The sequence below is a fragment of the Vulpes vulpes genome, chromosome 7 (genome assembly GCF_048418805.1).
Source record: "Vulpes vulpes isolate BD-2025 chromosome 7, VulVul3, whole genome shotgun sequence".
NCBI classification, from domain to species: Eukaryota; Metazoa; Chordata; class Mammalia; order Carnivora; family Canidae; genus Vulpes; species Vulpes vulpes.
This window is the reverse complement of record NC_132786.1, coordinates 22,605,321-22,624,621: the sequence shown is the minus strand read 5'-3', so window position 1 is coordinate 22,624,621 and position 19,301 is coordinate 22,605,321. Positions and strand designations below refer to the sequence as shown.

At 45.9% G+C, this 19,301-nt stretch overlaps 1 protein-coding gene and 1 long non-coding RNA gene across 11 annotated transcripts in view; one reads left to right on the top strand and one right to left on the bottom strand.

Moving 5' to 3' along the window:
* Window positions 1-2,310: 2,310 nt before the first annotated feature.
* Window positions 2,311-6,858, bottom strand: LOC140599646 (uncharacterized). Its single transcript, XR_012002532.1, has 2 exons — window positions 6,706-6,858; window positions 2,311-5,824 (listed from the first exon to the last, which is right to left on the bottom strand). It is a non-coding gene; the product is annotated as an uncharacterized lncRNA (long non-coding RNA).
* Window positions 6,859-7,426: 568 nt separating this feature from the next.
* The window catches only part of PAXIP1 (PAX interacting protein 1), a 50,262-nt gene continuing 38,387 nt past the window's right edge, over window positions 7,427-19,301 (top strand). For 3 of the 10 annotated variants that reach the window (XM_072763231.1, XM_072763232.1, XM_072763230.1), the window contains exons 1-4: window positions 7,502-7,696; window positions 11,630-11,764; window positions 16,122-16,165; window positions 18,429-18,492. In XM_072763231.1, coding sequence (XP_072619332.1) covers window positions 7,616-7,696; window positions 11,630-11,764; window positions 16,122-16,165; window positions 18,429-18,492 — 324 coding nt within the window. In that variant the 5' untranslated portion in view covers window positions 7,502-7,615. Of the gene's footprint in view, window positions 7,697-8,056; window positions 8,395-8,841; window positions 11,765-16,121; window positions 16,166-18,428; window positions 18,493-19,301 lie in introns of those variants that run through there. The other 7 variants (XM_072763229.1, XM_072763228.1, XM_072763233.1 and 4 more) reach the window with 6 other exon arrangements.

Here is a 19,301-nt window from a genome sequence, read left to right as displayed (position 1 = left end):
TCTCATTCTGAGGGGGCATCTTGACAGCTTAGCAATGCCTATTTGCTGTGCTCCCTCATGCTCAATAAATGTTTGCTCAACAGAAGTGCACTTCCTATAACCAGACACTTCATTTTTCTAAATATGTTAGATCTGCGTTTAAAACTGTACCACTACCACCATCACCCGTGCCCCCAAGATTCCCTCATGTAACCTATGGCGGACCTGAGCTTCCGCCAGGTAGTGCTGTGCTATGGACAGGCAGCAATGAAGAGGCCTGGGTAAGTGGGCAGCCATGTGCTGTCTCTGATACTCTCTGCACAGCATAGGACTGATCACTCCAATCTACATGAGGATGTACTTGGAAAGTGGGGAAGAGAAAAATCCAGCCACTTTACAGATCCAGTCTCATTTTTGCTCTTTGAAAAACTGTTTAATCTTTGTGTGTGTATCATGTCTTTAAAACATAGCTATCCACAAATTATTTATATAAACACATACATACACCCAAAAGAACAGGCCTATGTGGTTTCCACAAGCCATATGGATATTAGGTCATGGTTTTACTGGGTCATCTCAAATGTCATTGATGTAGTCTGTTAACAAGTCTGAGGAAAATCTGAGTATTTTACTGTGTCATTTATATGGGTGATAATTTCAGAAAGCCATTATAATTATCTAGCATTATTCAAAGCTTTATGATTATTTTATTGTCCTTAACTAAGATCATGTGGTAGAGCTATTTCTTATAAAATCCTATGTCCTAGGGTATCTTTTAACTTTAAATACAAGACATATCCACTGAGTTCTAATTTGATAGAAATTATGGAATCTCAACCTGTTTTTACATTTACCATGTTTCAAAATAAGGAGAAAATGGCCTTTGCATGTACCTGATACCTCACCTAAAATCCCCTTCAGCCTGTCCTGTTCTTGCCTTGATCATCAAGCAGTAAGTATAAAACTTGGCAATATTCCCTCTTGTCACAAGCTTTCCAATTATTGAAAATTAAGTAACTCCCAATAGAGGAGAAATCATTAAATATATAGTAAATAATGAGGTTAATTAATTTAACCCCTTCTAATTAGGAAACTAATTAAATCAGAAAATTAAAACTGACACAAGACTAAAATTGGTAAGTTTTGAACTTAGATATAACTATCATCTCTTCGTTGTCAGCCAATTCCAAAGGAGGAATAGATGTTAGCTACAAAAATATGTATCAGTGGACTATTTAACTGATACAAAGCTAAGTTTTCCATACCACAAATACTATTTTTAGAGAGTACCTTTTTTCCTGCTTCTGTTATAGGTGAAATTAAACCTTGTTCCTTTTAATTCTTCTAAAGAATAAATGAGAATAAATCCAAAAATATGGATTTAGCCCAAATTCTGCGAGTAACTGTGACTAGGGGCAAGATACTTAAGTTCTCTGGGCCTCAGGCTTCTCATCGTCGGAATATCCTATTAAAGAAGTGAGGTTGACTCACAATACCTTGAAGATAGAGATAGACCCAAAGAGAAGGAATGGCTTAGCAAATTAGAGTCAAGGTATTAAAATCTTTATCAGTAAAAAAAAAAAAAAATCTTTATCAGTGCGACAGAGTTCAGAACCAGATCCTCACTTACAGTCTTGAGTAATTAGCTGGTGAACCATGAGATAAAATTAGGCATATATTTTTGCAGAGACCCAGCTCTCTCTACAATCTTAAACTGTCATGCCAGTCCAGATGAGCTTTGGATATTCGTTTCTAACCTCTGGAGAAAGTCTCAAAGTAATAACATAATGGTTTTGGTGTGTAGTTCATTGGCAGTGCTGTTTCTACACCTAAAAATATCTGAGCAGGTATCCTCTTGGCAGTCTTTGGACTCCCCATCCTGTTTACGATGTTCTCAAGCTACATGCAATCGACAAGAGGGTGGGGCACTGTGGTCAAGGCCCTTTCATGGGACCCACCCTGTGAAGGTAAGCCAATTGAGATTCCCAAAAGCCACCACCCAGAAGAGTTTTGATGAAGAGGAGCTCTTTGATAGATACTTGATCTCACCTGAAAAGGCGAGTGGCCCCAATTTGTAGGGAATCTTCCAAATTCCAGGGCTCTCTTGCTTCAGCATGTACTTCCTGTGGCTGGTGCCCGTGAACACAGAGAGAAATTAAATGTAGTCCATCTGATCAAGGTGGCTTCCATGAAGCGCTAGTAGCAGCTGATGGGGCATAATTCTTCCCCCAAATTTGAATGCTGAACTCGTTCATTTTAATTACTATAAACAAATGTGTTCTAATTTCTTGGCATGTTAATGCTGTTTAGTGCTTCACATCAAACGGTCAATACTACTCACAATGACGACTTTATTTCCACATACTTCAAAGTCCATGACATAAATGATGCCGCAGTTAATCCTGCAACCAGGTTGTCACAAACCACTTCACTTTAAATAGCTAACAGGCTATTTTCTCCTATTCCCACAGCTACAGGATGATTCTATACCTCAAATGCAACAGTCTGCTCTGGTGGGGATCCAAGATCTTCATACACTAAACATAACCTATTTATTTTGTATTGTTCCCCATTTTACTCGTATCAAATAATCAATGACTTAATATCTAAAACATGCAACTTTCTATTCAGCAACACCAGCCTTCTGACCTCACGCCGCTCATCTGTGATCTCCCTGAGAATTACTTATCCACTCCACACAAGAAGTCTTCCCTAGCTATCTAAGCACATGGGGACCCCTTCTCTCAATATCTGCTGTATTTCTCACTAATTCCACTCATGCCTGGCTTGGGTATCCTAGATACTTGTAAGGTTTTTTTTTTTTTTTTTTTTTTTTTTAGGGCAGACACAGTATCATATTTGAAAGAAAACGTTTCCCACTGTTCCCATCGGGTTTTCATGTCCATAATACCAGCTAGGGTTGCAACTGAAGCAGCACGCTCAAATCAGGGTCATCTGAGCGAGTTGGTTTTTAAATGTACTACTCACAAAGGTGTAGGCAGGATGTGTGGATAATGGAGGAGCCTAGGTCCAAAGAGAAGAAGGCAAGCTGGCAAGACCCCAGTTGGAGAAGGTTGTGCAGGACAGGTTAGTTACTTCGCCAGCTCAAGCCAACTTGATGTGGAACGTGGGAAATAAACAGCCTAATCTCAACCTCCGCTGGGCTTCCCTCTTCAGCAAATTCAAGTGGAAGCCAGTGTATGAGGGAGACTATACAACCCAGTCAGGTCAGGGTCCTGGGACAGAGAACAAGGTGAAGGATGGAATGTAGATCTGAGGGTGGGAAGATAATGTAAGATAACCAGCAGGTCCATTGCAGGCCCTCAATAAATAACTGATTGTTTAAAAAAAACAAAACACTATTGGGGCACAAGTGGCTCAGTCGGTTAGGATTGGTTTCAGCTCAGGTCACGATCTCATGGCTGTGCATTGAGCCCCGCCTCAGGGTCTGTGCCCAGTGCGGAGTCCGCCTCATGTTCTCTCTCCCTCTCTCAAACAAATAAAATCTTTAAAAAATAAAAATTACAATTCAACAAATACCTATTGAGCAGCTATACACAAACTTGCTATTTAAAAAGATTAACAATTTTGTGTTATGTTGGCATTCTCCAATCTTAATTTGTAGTTTTTAAAATAAATTTTTAAAAAAAGGACAGAAGTCGGCAAGATGCCAACGATCCCATTTCCTTTTCCTAGATACATAGAAGACAACACTTCCCAGCCTTCCTTGCAGTTTAGGTGGGGGTCACAAGACTAGGATTTGGCTAATGGAAGTGGTTGGGCGCAGAAGTGTGATGCTCTTTCCAGGCCATAGAACTTCCTGCATGATATTGTGAGCTTTCTTTCGGTCTGAATATCTGAAAGCAAATGGCTCTCGGACAGCAAAGGCACAGAATGACAGAAGCCCTAAGTGCCCATTTGGAGGAAAGCTAATTGAGCAAGCCACCTAGTTGTGTGCAAGAAAATCTCAATGTCTTAATTCAGTGGAATGTAGTTCCATCATTTTAAACATGGTTTCTCCATGGTGGTGCTGTTGACATTTTGCACAGGCTTATGCTGTGGGGGCTGTCCTGTATATTGTACAATATTTAGCAGCTCCCTGGCCTCTATACAAAATATCAGTAGTGCCCCACCTCTAGTCCTGACAATCAAAAATGTTTCCAGACATTTTGTCTGTCTGGACACCATCTGGACAGGGTGGCAAAACTGCCCATAGTGGAGAACTGATTTAAGTCCTCTTGGCTAATATACCGCATGCTAGGCACTGTGCTCAGTGATGGGAGACAGGTATAGGACATACTTTCTAACTTTGAGAGTGGGACAGTATACAGGACATCACACATGCATGTATATTTTTAAGATAACTGCTTCACTGCAGCATTGTAATTGTTACACTGGAAACAAATGTGCAACAGTTGGTTAAATTCAGGTATATTAAAAACCTGTACTGCATATGCATTAAATAATGCAGATGTATGTACTGACAAGAAAGGACAATTCTTTTTTAAGTGGCAACAGAAGAGCACGTGTAGTATAATTTTTTTTTAAGGAAGAAATATTTTTCTATGCGACGATGTCTGGAAGGACTTTAAGTGTTTGCTTCTGGGGATTGAATTTGGGGTAATTTACTTTTTCCTTGTGTTTTCTAGTTTTTATACATTAGTTAGATGACTATTGGTGGTAACTGTGCTGTGTGGGAGTTGACCAAACCTTTCCCATAAACAACACCCTTGGGGTTCCCAGGTTCTCTAAGACTGGCTTTTTTGTGCCTCTAACATTAACGTAAGTATCTCCTTTTATGAGAAAGGTTAAATGTTGTAGTCTATAAACCTAGATGAAAGGTTTACTAAACATTGCTAATATCTAACTTTAAGTGGTGTGTGACCATCTGATCTGAACAAAATACAAGAACAAGGCTGAGTGTTCTATATAATATAGAGATGCATTAAAAAAAAGCCATTTGGAAATACTTTTCTCAATAACACTTCAAATTCCCACCAGTATGACTGAAGTATTCTCAGCTCTAGTTTTGCTTTTTCAATTTCACACTGCACTTTTTTGTAGCCCTGGGCCATCGAACTTGCAAAACAGAAAACAAGAAATGTATGACCCTATTTACTGTATCAGCATCAAGCAATATCTGTTTATTACCTGTTTATTATCTGAAGGCTGATTATCAACGAAATGACCATGGTTTGAACTTTGCTGGAAGAAGTGTAAAACTATTAATGGTATCATATCTGAGGGTAGTATGTGCATCAAAGTGAAGTGCAAAGCTTCTGTTTAATCAAAAGATACTGTTATTATCTCTAATCTGGGACATCTTCTAAGTGCCACAAAAATCAACAAGAAATATCTATTTGTGAAGAAAATACAGTCATCTCAACATGGTATTTTTCTTCCATAATTTTGCGTATGGACATCTTAAGAAGTGAACCTTTTGTGAGAATCATTTTTATGAGTCGTAGGGCTAATTTTAAAAAACTGAACTGCCTTCTCAAGTCCTTTGGCAGGTGGGTTCAGGATGCCAGTCTTGTTGACTTCCTTAGAGCATCTAGCACCCATGTGAAATTGATCTCGTCTAGAGGTTTTTATTTGTTGGTCCCTGGCAAAGTGGCTCTGTTGAGCGCACTCTGAGAGTGTTTCCTGGGTGCTGACGCCTGGCCCTCCTGCTGCTGGTGCAAGGTGCACACATGTGCACCATGGGCCCATGCAGCTCCCTGGGGATGACAGGTTGGCATTTTACAGGGAGCAGATGCATACAGATGTTACTTCCATATTCCTTGTCCACTCTTGAGTCCCAGCAGGGTAGGTTTGTTCTGCTAAACCGGACAAGTTTTCTAACCTAGAAAACAAAACACTTGCTTGGTATGCTTTACATCTTTTAAAATTATGCAGTTTGTGTTTAACCAGAGAAGGAGAGAGCTAAAAGAGTCCTGTCATACTATAACAGGGCCAGCTAATCTTGGTTCAGTCTTTATACAAGCGATTTATTACACTCCCATTTTCTTAACATCGAACATAAAATGTAACCATGAACATCAAATACGTTGTCAGGTACTCAGATAAGGAGGGCAGCTCTTATTCAAACAAGCACTCACGTTTTTATTTTTCATCGCAGGAATGTGCTGGCTGCAAGCACACATGGAGTGATGAGTCCAAACGCACCCGCGAGACGCCCTCCAGCCAGCTGCCCTGTCCTCCCCCGCTGCTCTATCCTTCCCCATCCTGCTCCATCGTCTTCTGTCCTTCCCTGTCCGGCTCCCTCCTCCTCGTTCCGCCTCGTCCTCCCCGGCCAGCCAACATCCCCACCAGTCCTTCCCTTTCTTCTCCCGTCCTCCTGGGCTACCCAGTCCAACCACCCCATCTTCTTCCATCCTCCCCGACCCTGCCCTGTCCTGCCCTGGTCCCACCACCCCGTCCTGCTCCGTCCTCCCCAACCTTCCTCATCCCTCCCATCTTCCCCCACCCTGCCCTGTCCTGGTCCATCCTTCCCAACCTTCCTCATCCCTCCCATCTTCCCCCACCCTGCCCTGTCCTGCCCCGGTCCCACCACCCCGTCTTCTCCCGTCCTCCCCATCCTTCCCTATCCTGCCTCGTCCTCCCCCCTCCCCGGTCCCACCACCCGGTCCTGCTCCGCCCCGAGCGCCCGTCCCCGCAGACCGCACAGCTCAGGCAGACCCCAGAACGGAACTCCGGAGGTTCCCGGGTCTTTAAAAAACCAACCGCACTCGCACTGACTCGAGAACGCTGACCACTCAGCAGGTGACAGCAGCCTGCTGCGTGTCCGCGGCGCCGCCGGGTGACATCAGGGAGAGGACACGTCAGGGCGGCGCCGGCAGGGTGACGTCAGAACGCGCACGTCACGACGGGCCGCCGCCGGGGGCTGTGTGTGGGGGGGCAGGGCCTCCCTCGGCAGGAGTGCGCTGCGGGTGCGACGGCGAGACGCCCACCGGCGAGGCCCAGGACCCCAGTCAGCCGCGGCGCCCTCGGTCCCGCACGCCGTCCGGCGCCCGCCCCTCGGCTGGGACCGAGCGCCCGCGACCCGACCTCTGTCGCCCGCGGGCGCTGCGGCGTTACCTCGGTCCCGTCGGGCGGCCGGCGGCGACGGGAGCCCCTCCCGGGCCCGAGGCTACCCCGCGCCGCCATCGCCTCCGCCGCAAGCCCCGCCCCCCGCGCCGCGCGCCTGCGCAGCCCGAGCGGCCGCGCGTGTTGACGGGAGGGGCCTCCGCGTTCCCTTCTTTCCCGGGACCGGCCCACTCGGACCGCGCCGGGGGGGGGGCGCGTTTGTCCGCGTCCTCGGGGTCCGCCTCTCGAGGGGGCGGCGGCTCCGGGTTCCGGGTGTGTGGAGCGGGCCTCGTGGGGGCCGTGCCCGCGGAGGTTCGAGCCGCGGGGGAGGTGGGGGGCGGCGCCGGCGGGCGGCCGGGCCCTCGGCGCTCCCCCTCGGCGGCCGGCGGGATGGTGCGTCCCGCAGGGCGCGCGCGGCTCCCGCGCTTGGGCCGCTCGGCGCGGGCGGGGGCGCGGAGGGCGGGGGAGCGGGCCCGACTCGCAGGACCGGGCCCCGGCCGCGCCGTTGGGGAGCGGGCCCCGCGGGGCGGGGCGGGAGCCGCCGCGGAGCCTTCCGGCCACCGCGACCATGTCGGACCCGGCGCCCAAAGTTCCCGAGGAGATGTTCCGAGAGGTCAAGTATTACGCGGTGGGCGACATCGACCCGCAGGTACCGCGCCGCCCCCGCCCGCGCCCGCGCCCGCGCCCGTCCGCCAGTCCGCGCCTGCCCGCGCCCGCGCCCTCCGCCCGCCGCGTCTCCGTCCCCGTCCCGTCCCTGCTCCCGCCGCGGGCGCGCGCCTGGCCGCAGAACGTCTGGGCCCCGCCGCCCCGGCCGCCGGCCTGGCTGCGCGGACGCTGGGCCGCCGGGCGCCGAGCAGGCCCGGGGCTGGGGGGCCGAGGGGCCGGGGGAAAGGGACCTGCGGGAGGGGACCTGGGGGGCGGCCTGGGGACCTGCGGGAGCTGACCCACGGAGGGCAGGTGGAGGACCTGGGGGTGGGGGTCCTGCGGGACCTGCGACCGGCGAGCCCAGGGGAGCGACCTTCCGAAGCAGACCCAGGGAGGGGACCTGGGGGGCGGTCTAGGGACCTTCGGGAGAGGACCCAGGGAGGGGACCTACGGCAGGGGACCTGGGGGCCGTCTTCTAGACCCGCGGCCTGGAGGCTGGGACACAGGGGTCTAAAGGACCCACGATTAGAGGAAGCATGAAGGGAGGCGTGGAGATCTGGGTCATGCCCTACTGGGACCATCAGCCAGGGAGGGGACATGTAGAGGGGGTTGCTTCCTGACCAGAGAGGAGGGGAGGATATCGGGTGGGGGGGCCACGTCTCCGGCCTCTGCCTGGTGGGGGTCCGGCATCCTGTCGCATAGGTAAGTCCCCCAAACCCATCTGCCACCTCAGCCAATTGCTACTTTGCTTCTTTCTGAGGCAGATTTGGAGCAGGAGCATCCTTCCTGTTGCCCACCCCATGTGCCTGTGCTCCCAGAACAGGGGGCCCGAGAGTGGGGACAAGGTGAAGGGAATGGAGCTCAGGTGGGAACCCCAGGTCCAGGCTGCTGGGGTGTAGTGAACAGCCCCTGGTGTGGCCAGCCACCAGAGCTCACAAGGCTGGGCTGTGCAGCTGCAATCATGTGGGAAGTGCTTCGTTTGAAACCCTCTAATTCCTATTTCTTGATTTTCCTAATTGGGATTAAACAGTAAATGTGGAAGATATCCAGGTGGCACTAAAATTGTGAACATTTAACAGGCTCATACCAAAAGATACAGTTTTTTCTAAGCCCCCCCCCCCCCCCCGTAATACATCTGTTTAAACGTCAGGGTGTTACTCTTGCACTGTGGAAGTGAATCTTAGTTGAATATCTATTTCAGGTGAATCTTCGCAACATTCTTTTTATTAAAGTTTGTGCAGGTAAAATTACCTGGGGTGTCTTATATGCTATGAGGGCTAAGCTTGGAGGTGAAGAGACTTGGAGCCAGGTGATCAGACCTTCGTCCTCAAGAGTGGAGACAGGTGTTTAACCAATGATCTTGGTTGGCACTGAAAGAATTATGGAAGGTTGATTGGTCTTGACCTTGTAGAGGCTGGTCTGTTTGTATCTTAGTAAACTAAACTCCCTTGTGTGACTTTCAGGGTGGACCCTTGTTCTGTTGTAACTGTAGGGTGAAGAGACTGGTCCTTGAATTTAAAGGTAAACCGGTGTTGAACCCATAGAGATCATGATGAATGCCTGTAACAGTGGCAGCTTTTTCCGGTATTGATAATTTTCCTGTCTTTGACTATCCAACCTTCTCCCCCACCTCCTTCCTACTCTCTTTATTTCATTTTAGGACTTTGGCTCTTATGAGGGACTTGAATCAAATGTTACTTAAAACCTGGAATGAGCTGAATTGGAACCATATTTGCTCAACTATGAGTCAAATCTAAGTGCTTAAAAATGTCCTTGGCAAACTACTTTGATGTGAAACAGTAGATTTTCTAAATGATTTAGAGCCAGAACATTGATTCCCTGAATCTTATAAATAAGGATTCAGAAAGTTCATGTGTATTGAACATCTAGCACCTGTTAAAAGCATTGGACCGAAGATGAGAAGAACTGATCCTTCTCAAGAACCCTTCATTGCTGGGGATGAGGAGCACACCTGAAGACATGGTGGTGTAGGGTGGTAGGTGTGGCAAGGACAGACTTTAAATTATAAATGCTGAGGTGCTTAGGAAGAGGCACCACTGAACTTTTTTTTTTTTTTTTAAGATTTTATTCATTCATGAGAGAGGGACACACACACACACACACACAGGCAGAGACACAGGTAGAAGGAGAAGTAGGCTCCATGCAGGGAGCACGATGTGGGACTCATCTCGGGACTCCAAGATCACGTCCTGGGCTGAAGGCGGGCACCAAACCGCTGAGCCACCCAGGGATCCCCTGAACTTTTTTAAAGTAGTCCTATCAGTGGGGTGTTGAGCTATACCCCGAAATCTATAGGATGAGGTGATGTTTTTCGTGTTAAATGTGTGCTGAGGAACAGAAGCATTGATGTATTTGAAACACACCAGGGTGATCAGTACACCTAGTGCAGAGTGACATGAGTTAAATCTAGTAATAGATTCAGTAGTGTGAAGATTATAAAGAAGCTACAAGTTTGGGCACCCTTCAAGTCCATGAAAAAATTAGTATTTCAGCAGAGTTGTAGAAAAGGCAGGCGACGGTGGGTGAAGAGTGAGCAGGAAGTGAAGACATCTTGGACGGTTCCAAGTTATCTGTCAGGAAGAGGAAGCAGAGAAGGAGCCTGGAGGTGTGTGAGTGCATTTGAGGACCAGCGAGGCCTTCTTTGTTCTTGGGTGGAAGGGGAGAGATTGAAATCTCATGACTCCTAAACAATGTGGTAGGGTTGGAAATGCAGACTGGAGGGTGGATAGAGGAGGGTACCATTTTCTGTGGGTCAAGTCGAGTGGATGTGAAAACTAAAGAAGTTTGGAGGTGACGTGTGGCTACACCTACTGGTTTTCACTTACTAAACAAATATTGAGCATTGGTCCCAGTTGCTACCTCTGGATGGTCAATAAAACATCCTGAAAAAATTGTCCACCTTGTGGGTAAATTGAACTTTGTGGGCATCAGTTCACGTTCCTATGTGGTGCGCACCTGGGCTCCTCAGGCTCTGCCCTCACCTGCACCTGTCCCTGAAGTCTCTGGCCTGTGAGTAGCCTCCGGTTTATTTACTGCGTTGCACCTGGGGACCTCACTCTCAGAACTTTGGCCACCATTGACTGCCATCTGGTGGGGGCCCAGGCATTTTCCTAGCCCTTCCACCTGGCATGGGAAGGATGTGCCCCAGACTAAAGTACTTTTCTTCCTCGCCTGTGTGCTCATAACATGTTCCTCAGTGGAGGCTATTCTTGTGTCCCCAGGCTTTTTTTTCTTGCACTCCTACCTCTCCCAGGCACTTGTTTCTTCTTCCTAACCCCTAGTGATAGTTCTTTGGTCTGTGACCCTGGATTCCTGCTGTTATCTCAAACGCAGTCCATTCTTCTTTCAGCAAATCTGGTCATATCATTTCCCTGCTGAGAACCCTTGTGTCACTCCAGAAGACGCTTCTGTAGGAGAATAAAATCCATGTGTGTGTAGCACATGACTGTTGGACCCTATCACCTGTCCGGTGTATTGAATGCTGCTACCCTCTCTCCCCTCCAATAGCCCATGTATATTTGTCTCACTAAGTCCTTAAATTCATCAAGAATCTGCTCATTGTAGCTCCTTTTCTGGAAAATTTCCCATTTGTGATGAAACTACCTGTTCCTAAACCTTGAGGGTTGAGCCTGGTTGCCCTCTCAGCACTGTCCTGGCTGCCTGTCAGATCTTCAGTCCTCAGGACAGAGACGGTACCTAGTGCCCAGCTCACAGCCTTCATGCTTACTTGGTCAGTGGATTGGGATCTGCTGCTTTCCTCTGCTCTCAAATGTTTGATTGCATATGACTCAGTAAAAGGTTATTAATTGTGTGGTGAATATGGTATGTCTTTATTAGCATTTTCATTCACAACAATTTGTGGAAATCAGGAATGAAATGCAATGTTTTTCATTTTAATTTGTGTGGTTTTTTGAAGGTTATCCAGCTTCTCAAAGCTGGGAAAGCTAAGGAAGTGTCCTACAATGCGCTAGCCTCACACATAATCTCAGAAGACGGGGATAACCCTGAGGTTGGAGAAGCTCGTGAAGTCTTTGATTTACCTGTAGTTAAGGTCAGTAGTAAATCTTGTTAATTTTACACACTTCATCGTATGCCTTGAAATCGATACAGGGTCTTGCCGAAGTACTGTCTTGTATGGGAAGCTGCCAGGCCATCAGAGCTCTTTGAACACACCAGTAACCGACTGCAGCATAAAGCCCTTTGCATTAAATCATGCTGTGGCAAGGTTTCTGCACGTTGCAGGTAACTCTGAACTGCTCAGCTCATGCACCTGCTATGGCGTGGCCCTGGTTCATCTCTGCCTGCAGCTCTCTATGCCAAGGATGTGTCCAGGAAATGGGTGTGTCGTCTTCCAGCGCTGGGCACTGGGGACTCCTAAGACAGTGTGCTCGATCCCAAGTGGGCAGTCTTGTCAGGACGTGACGACTCGAGCAGGCCACTTCCATCCCTACTACAGCAAGTGGTCTTAATTTCCACCTAGACACGTTGGAGCGAGTCCTGTCCTGGTTTGCTGTGCTGTTTAACTGCTCTCTGACATTGGTCACCATGACTGGGACACTGTCCACCCAGTGGCCATCATTGGTACCACTATCTAGCTGACTCTGGGTGGTTTATTTTAGAAAGTGGAGGCCTCGGCTCAGGTCGGTGACATGGTCAGATTTTGTTGATCTGCACACTGCTGTTCTCTTGCTGCTCATAGTTAAATGCCTGATGTTAAATGCATATTTTGAAATAAAATTTTGTAGTTTTGGTCCCTTAATTTTTTTCTAATCGTAGGTATTATTTATTTGTTTTAAAATAGTTCAGTTCGATTACCACTTTTTTTTTTAGGCTGTCAAATACTTTGCCTTAAAATCAGTATGAAAGTGATTGTGGTTTAATAACAAGAGAGGCTAGGAGTTAGGAAAGATTGCCATTAAGTTTGGCTGGGATACAAAGAAGCTGACCAGCCCTGGGAAGTCTGTACCTTATCGGTACCCAGGGTCTGAAACTGCCTTGCAGGCTTAGAAATCTGATTTTTGAAAATAAACCTGAAAGCAGATCTGTCTCACGAGAAGGTTCTCAGAAACCAGACTCTCCAGAGACGGCTGTTTCGGTCAGAGTAACTATTAATTTGCAGCACTGAAATAGAGTGGTCACGATCCTGCACTAGATGGCTTATTTCATTGTGGCCAGCTCCTGTGTGAAGCCCACATGTCAGCAGGTTGCCTGCTCCCTTCACCTGACCCCACTTGATAAGAGAGACAGACTCATGACAGGCAGTGGGCTGTGGGTTCGTGCACTTACCTCCCTGGGACCCTGCTTTTGTCTCTGGTTTGTTTCCATTCTCCTTAGCCATGGGGACAGTGTCTGCACTCCCTCAGCAGCCTGGAGCTCATTGTCTCAGGACAGTGACTTCATGTAGATTGTGTAGGTTGCAGAATGAAACTTAAAAGGGCAGCCTTACTGACAAATGTTGGGGCCAAAGTCATTGTTGCCAGACCATTTAGAGCAGTGGTTCTTAAATCTGGTGACACTCAAATCCCTTCTTGCAGCAAGCACTTTGTAATACCCTCTTTACTCTCTCTTTATTTGCGTGTAACAGAACACATAGTTTAGAACATATGTACACATGGATGTGCATTTATATTTACATATAAATTGCCCAAACTGAAACGTAAAGGAGAAAAAGAAAATAAATAATATGTATTTCAATGTGTAGATCCTTGGGCACAGGTCCACAAGGATGGGGTAAAAAGGTGAGCTGCCGGGACTGGTCAGATGTGAAGTGACTGCCATGGATGTGGACTGGTCCCCAGAGCTCATAGGCTGGGTCGCCAGCTGGGAGATAACATTTCAAAATGGTGATCAGTCCTTGCTAGAATTCTGAGCTAAAAAAAAAAACAGTCTTCTTCATTTTACACATTGTATTTCTGGAAAAGTCAGGCTGTAATAAGGCTGCATGAAATACCTATTACCCAGCTTCTATAATTATCACCATTTTGCCAATCTAGCTTAATATACCCCCATCCTCCTCTTCCCCTTTGCCTGTAGTAGCTTGAAACAAGGCCCCAGGCACAGTCATCTTTCATCTGCTTCACAGCTCCAGGCTGCTTGTGATTTGTGACAGCGCCTGTCCTGTCCAGGGACTACAGTGCCCCATGACGGGATGATGGAGTTGTGAGAGCTTGTCCAGCAGTGTGTGTGTACCCCAAGATTGCTGCTGCTAGACCCTCGAGTTCCTAGGCCGAATTTGGCTGATTGAGGCAGAGGCCTGGTTCTATAAGCACAGATTCCTTGGCCTTTAACTTATTGAATCTGACAAATGCATTTTAAAAATCATCTTTATGCACAGTGACAGTGTATCATTTACATATTTGAATTGTATAGATGTTTAAAACTTGCATCTTTAGGCACCAAAACTTTTTTTAAATGGAAATATTTTTCTCAGTGGCCTTAGGACATCATTGGAAATGATAGTTATGCTGACTTATAGTGGGCTTATTTTTACATACTGTTATTTGCCTTTGGGATAAATCACTCCTTGTTACTATGCTTTTCTAGTTCTCCATTTCTGTGGTTACTGGTATGTCTTACAGACTTGGCATTATTTTTTATTTTTTCAAGATTTTATTTGAGAGAGAGCATGAGTGAATGAGAGAGAACAGGAGCAGAGGGGAGAGGGAGAGAGACTAGACTCCCCACTGAGTAGGGATCCAGATGTGGGGCTCGATCCCAGGACCCTGAGATAATGACCGGAAGGCAGGTGCTTCCTCCACTGAGACACCCAGGTGCCCCTGACTCAGCATTATTTTATGTAGAGTCTTCTGAATGAGGGTCTGAGGGTGGATCTGTGAGTGGGCATTATGACTAGCCCTAAATGCTTAAACGGGGATACCTATACTTGTTCCCTCCCTCAGGTTTTCAGAGGGACACTTACCAGGGTGTGTGCTGCGTGGTAGTTGGAAGGGATGCCTTTCCAGAGTGTCTGCTTCCTTCTGTGGTCACACTCCTACTCAGAGGCACCTCTCTCAGTGTTCTTGAGAAAAGTCACACCTTAACCTGCCCAAATCATAGCACAGCGCATTGCCTGAGGCTCTGAAAACTCAGACTCAGGGATGAATAGAAATGCTGGTTTCTGGAAAGCCCACCTGGTGCTCAGCCCTGCAGCCAGGGAGTTCCACAGGGCTCTGGGTGTTACTGTGCAGAATAACAGCTTGGCCCCCATGATGATGAGAGTCAAAGCCAATATTGGGTGACTGATGCTGGCCAGCCTCCTTCAGTTTCACTGAAGTTATCCCAGGATCATCAAAAAATAAAATGTGAAGACACATTGGATAGAATGCATGGAAAGTAACACTAAATGCTTTCTTTCAGCATGGGGCGCTTCATCCAGTAGGTTAGCATGCTTGCCAAATAACCAAATCATTGTCATGAAAATAATGTCCCAAGGAGAGCCAATCTTTATTTTATAAAATATCACGTAGTCCTACACCTTGTTCATGGAAGACCCACTGTTATAAACTTAGGCTGACACATTGTTGGTGTCAAATGATTGCTGAAAAAAGATGAGGGGATTTTGTTTTCTAAAGTTGTTTTAAGGTGTACGTGACAAAGCTAGTGTGAAGATCATTAGGGGAGCACTGGTTGCACGAGAGCAAAGGCTACATTTTTCTTCTTCATTGTTATATTTGCAGTGCCTTGCACCATCTCTGGCACAAAATAGATTTTCGATAAATATTTGATGAATAAGTTGATGCATGAATAATAGCTAGATATGTACATTTAAGTGGGTGGAAGTTTCTGGAAGTTTCAGCTGGCTAAATGGGGCATTACATAGTTGAATGTAACTTTGAAAATTACATGTAGAAATGTAAGATAATTTTTCAAAGATGTTAATTACCGAAAAAGGTGGTAATGAAGCTTAAGGTTTTATAAGTAATCCGAATTTTGGAGTTCATAAAAAATTACCAGACAGAAATACTCTTCATGGTTTGCAAATGTTGTATCTATTGGGATTTACTAAAAAACAACTGTGAATTTCCACTTGGTTGGATTCAAGATTGAAGAAAGGAACCAGACAGCGGCTGATATACCTGGGGTGGGGAGGGAGTGGAGATGGCTCTCAGGTCCCTGTCCTTCCAGCTGTGAGGACAGTTTCTAGCTGGTGTAGATGCTGAAGCAGCAATGTGTGTACACCTAAAATTTAAGTTTCTGTATGTAGTAATTTAAAATATATCTGGTAGTGTTTCATTCTATAGCAGAATTCCAATCACCTTGACCATTGATAACTAATCTTTGATATTGTTACTACTTGAATACTTATAATCTGGGTGCTTTTAATTTCCAGGAGCAATGTTGGTGAAATAGTGTCATTTGATTATAAATTGAAAGTATTTTTTGATTTGAGTTCATATTTTCTTTTTCAGCCATCTTGGGTGATCTTGTCCGTTCAGTGTGGAGCTCTGCTGCCGTATCCTTTTTGGGGGAAGGGGAGAGGGGAAGGACAATGCTGGGTTAAGACTCACATGATGACTAAGTGGATTCATTAGTTAGGGCAGTTTGTGTGTGTGCATTCTCTGTCCCTGCTGTTTTCTACTCTCTGTCAGATTTTATGTCATCTCCCCTGGAGGGAAGGGTACCAGCTGTGGGGGAGCTTCTCTGGGCTGGAACCTGGGGGCACAGGCTCTAGTCCTGGGAGTGGGTTTTATGATCTCAGACAGTTTGCTTCTCTGGACCTCAGTTTTCTTGTCTCTGGAACAGATAGCTTTTGTGATGTCCAGTTAGGTAGAATATTTCTAAAATTGTAAATCTGCCTGAACCAAACCCTGAGTTATTTGGATGGTAGATAGGGAAAGAGAACGGCAGAACATTGTTAGTTTTGTTACATGCATCATTATTCTTTTTGATTACGTTGGATAAAAGGTTTATTTAACACACATGTTGTCACCTGCTATGGCCTGGGTACTAAAACGGAGAGGTCAAGAAGACCTCGTTGCTGCCCTCGAGGAGCTCCCTCCCATGCCTGTGTCCTTCACTTCATCATTTCTTGAGTGTGGCTCTGGAGCACAGGCCTTCCTGCCTTTGTGTGAGATGTCAGCTGCTGTTCAGTGTCCTGAACAGTGTCACGGCTTCTGTTTCACTCTGGCAGTGTGGAGCCTCACTGGAGAGTCACTCCACATGTAACCTGCTTGTGGAAGTCACTTCCTGTAAGGGCACATGCTAACATACAGTGATGTTAAAATTGCAGACTCCAACAGGGGATGATGTTCTTCACCCTCTTGTTTTGTAGCTATGCCAGACAGTTCCTGTGAGTGCATTTTTACTTATTGAACTGATGCAGCTGGAGGGAACCTTTTTATATGAAATATTTATAGGTGGCCTCAGATACACAGAAAACATCCCTTTGTAAGCAGAACTTCAGCATCTGCAACTCAAACGTTCTAAGATTGCTCATAATTTAAAGAGTTAAAAGAAATCAGTTCCTGTTTTTAGTTTTCATTCGCGTGGATCTTTGGGAGTTGTTGTCTTTATAAGCACAGGAAAAAAGCTGGGGAGGGGGTGGGGGTTGAAGATAAGTGCTTAGTTCTTCTTGTTCTGGATCATTTATTCTCTGCACAGGATTCCTTGAGAAGCCATCATTGCCCTACAGTTCTATTTGCCTGTTGGAGAGCAGCTTGAAGGGACACAAAAGGAGGAGGGCCTGAGGCTTGGGGGTAACACTCTAGACTTGACTTTGTTGATGTTTCCTCAGGTCTTTGCAAGTAGGAAACCCTTAAGGTAAAGGCAGGAGGATGGATAGATGGTGGGTGATGGGGCTGAAGGTATGATGTTGGGGCCTGCAGAGCAGATTGTAGTCGGGCAGGCTCCCGTCTTTGTGAGGTTTCTTAGCCGGGCTATGTAAAGGACTTCTAGATCGCAGTGGAGTTTTCAGTCTCTTCTGTTGTTCCTAGTTCTTATTTCAGGGGGGATACTTTTCTCTTGTTTGGAGACCAAAGTAATGCTTTAACCCATTTTGAATTGTAGAAATTTTTAAAAAACAGCCATTGTGTTTACTTTGAGTGGTTTGTAGAGTACAGGCACCTAGAGGTTGTATCGTGTCCGTCGTCGTTCCCCCCCCCCGTGTAAAGCCGAATGCCCAGTGGCGGGCACCCAGTCAGCTCTTCTGAATGAATTTTAACAATCAGAGCTGGGAGGGTTGATAACTGTATTTTCTGACTCTTGTTTTAACAAAGGGAAAATTGAAGCTCAGAGTTGGTCTTGCTCAAGTTCCTAAAATTAGCAGTGGTTATAAGACTAGAACTCAAGTTCTTTTGTGAGAGATTCTGTACTGTACAACAGAAGTCCCACAAATGTTTCTTTCTCAGATAAACTCAAGACTTTTAATTGGCTTTTAAAATAATTGCTGTGCTGTATGTGTGTATAAATCTATCTGTGTGTGTTTGATTGTGTACAGTGAGCTAGCTCAGAGGTCCGATGGCTTCCCTGTGATTGTGCTGTGCCCACTTTATTGGCCATGTGAGTGGAGATGCTGGATCAGAGCATGCGCTTCACAGAACCACCCATTCGTTCTGTGCTGCCTGTTGCTCCTTTCTCTGCTCTACCTGTGTCACCTTGGTCAATCTAAGTCTCTTTCCTGTGTGGATCCAGTGAGAGGGAGGGGGGTGGATTGTGTCATAGCAAAATGCAGCTTGCACTAATCTCATTTAATTGGAATCTTAATAACTATCAAACAGAGTAAATGGTTTTTCTCCAGAGTCATGTCAGATTTTTTTTGGAATCACTGCCTGTCTCTCCCAGGTAAGTATGGTTACAACCATGTTATTCACTCATGTTATTCACACATAATAGTTCCTGGTTTTTATGAGATTGGATTTATGACCCATTGGTGAACCAGTTTTAAAGAAGTTCTTTTCTAAACTGCATATTCAGTGTGACCTTTTGACACATTTATCATTATTTAAATATCCATGCCTGGTCTTAAGATTTAAAATTTTAATGGGTGAAAATGGTCTTTCTAATCCAAAGAGTTACAAAGATACGGAATTTGAATATCAAAAAATAGTAAAAATGAAATTATTTTAAGATGACAAGAAAAATTCAGTCATAAAGGTAAATGATTTTTTAAATAAAGGGCTCATTTAGATCAATAAGAGAAATAAAATCTCAGATAAGGCAGAAAAATGAACTTACAACTTACTACAGAGGAATTACAAGTGTGACAAAACATTTGACACACTTTATAATCTAAGACATGAATATTTTACTACACTGAGATGAGAATTTCCACTTCTCGAATCTGTGACCCTGTGTTTGGTGCTGGTACGCCTGCAGACAAGCTCCCCTCCCTGCTGGCAGGAGTGCAGATAGTGCGGCTGTTTTCTACAGAAGTAACAGTGTCGGGAGCCCTAAAATACTCCTTTTGTTTTCTCTTCCAGTTCTCTTACATTTAGAAATTTATCCCAAATTGGTAGAAATAAGGGCAGATTGATGGATAATGGTGTTCAGTGGAGCATTATGTAGAATAGGGAAAAATTGGGGAAAAAATCAGATCATCCTGTGTTTGGAAATGGTTCAGAAACCTGTTCTATGTCTTGTACAATGGCCTA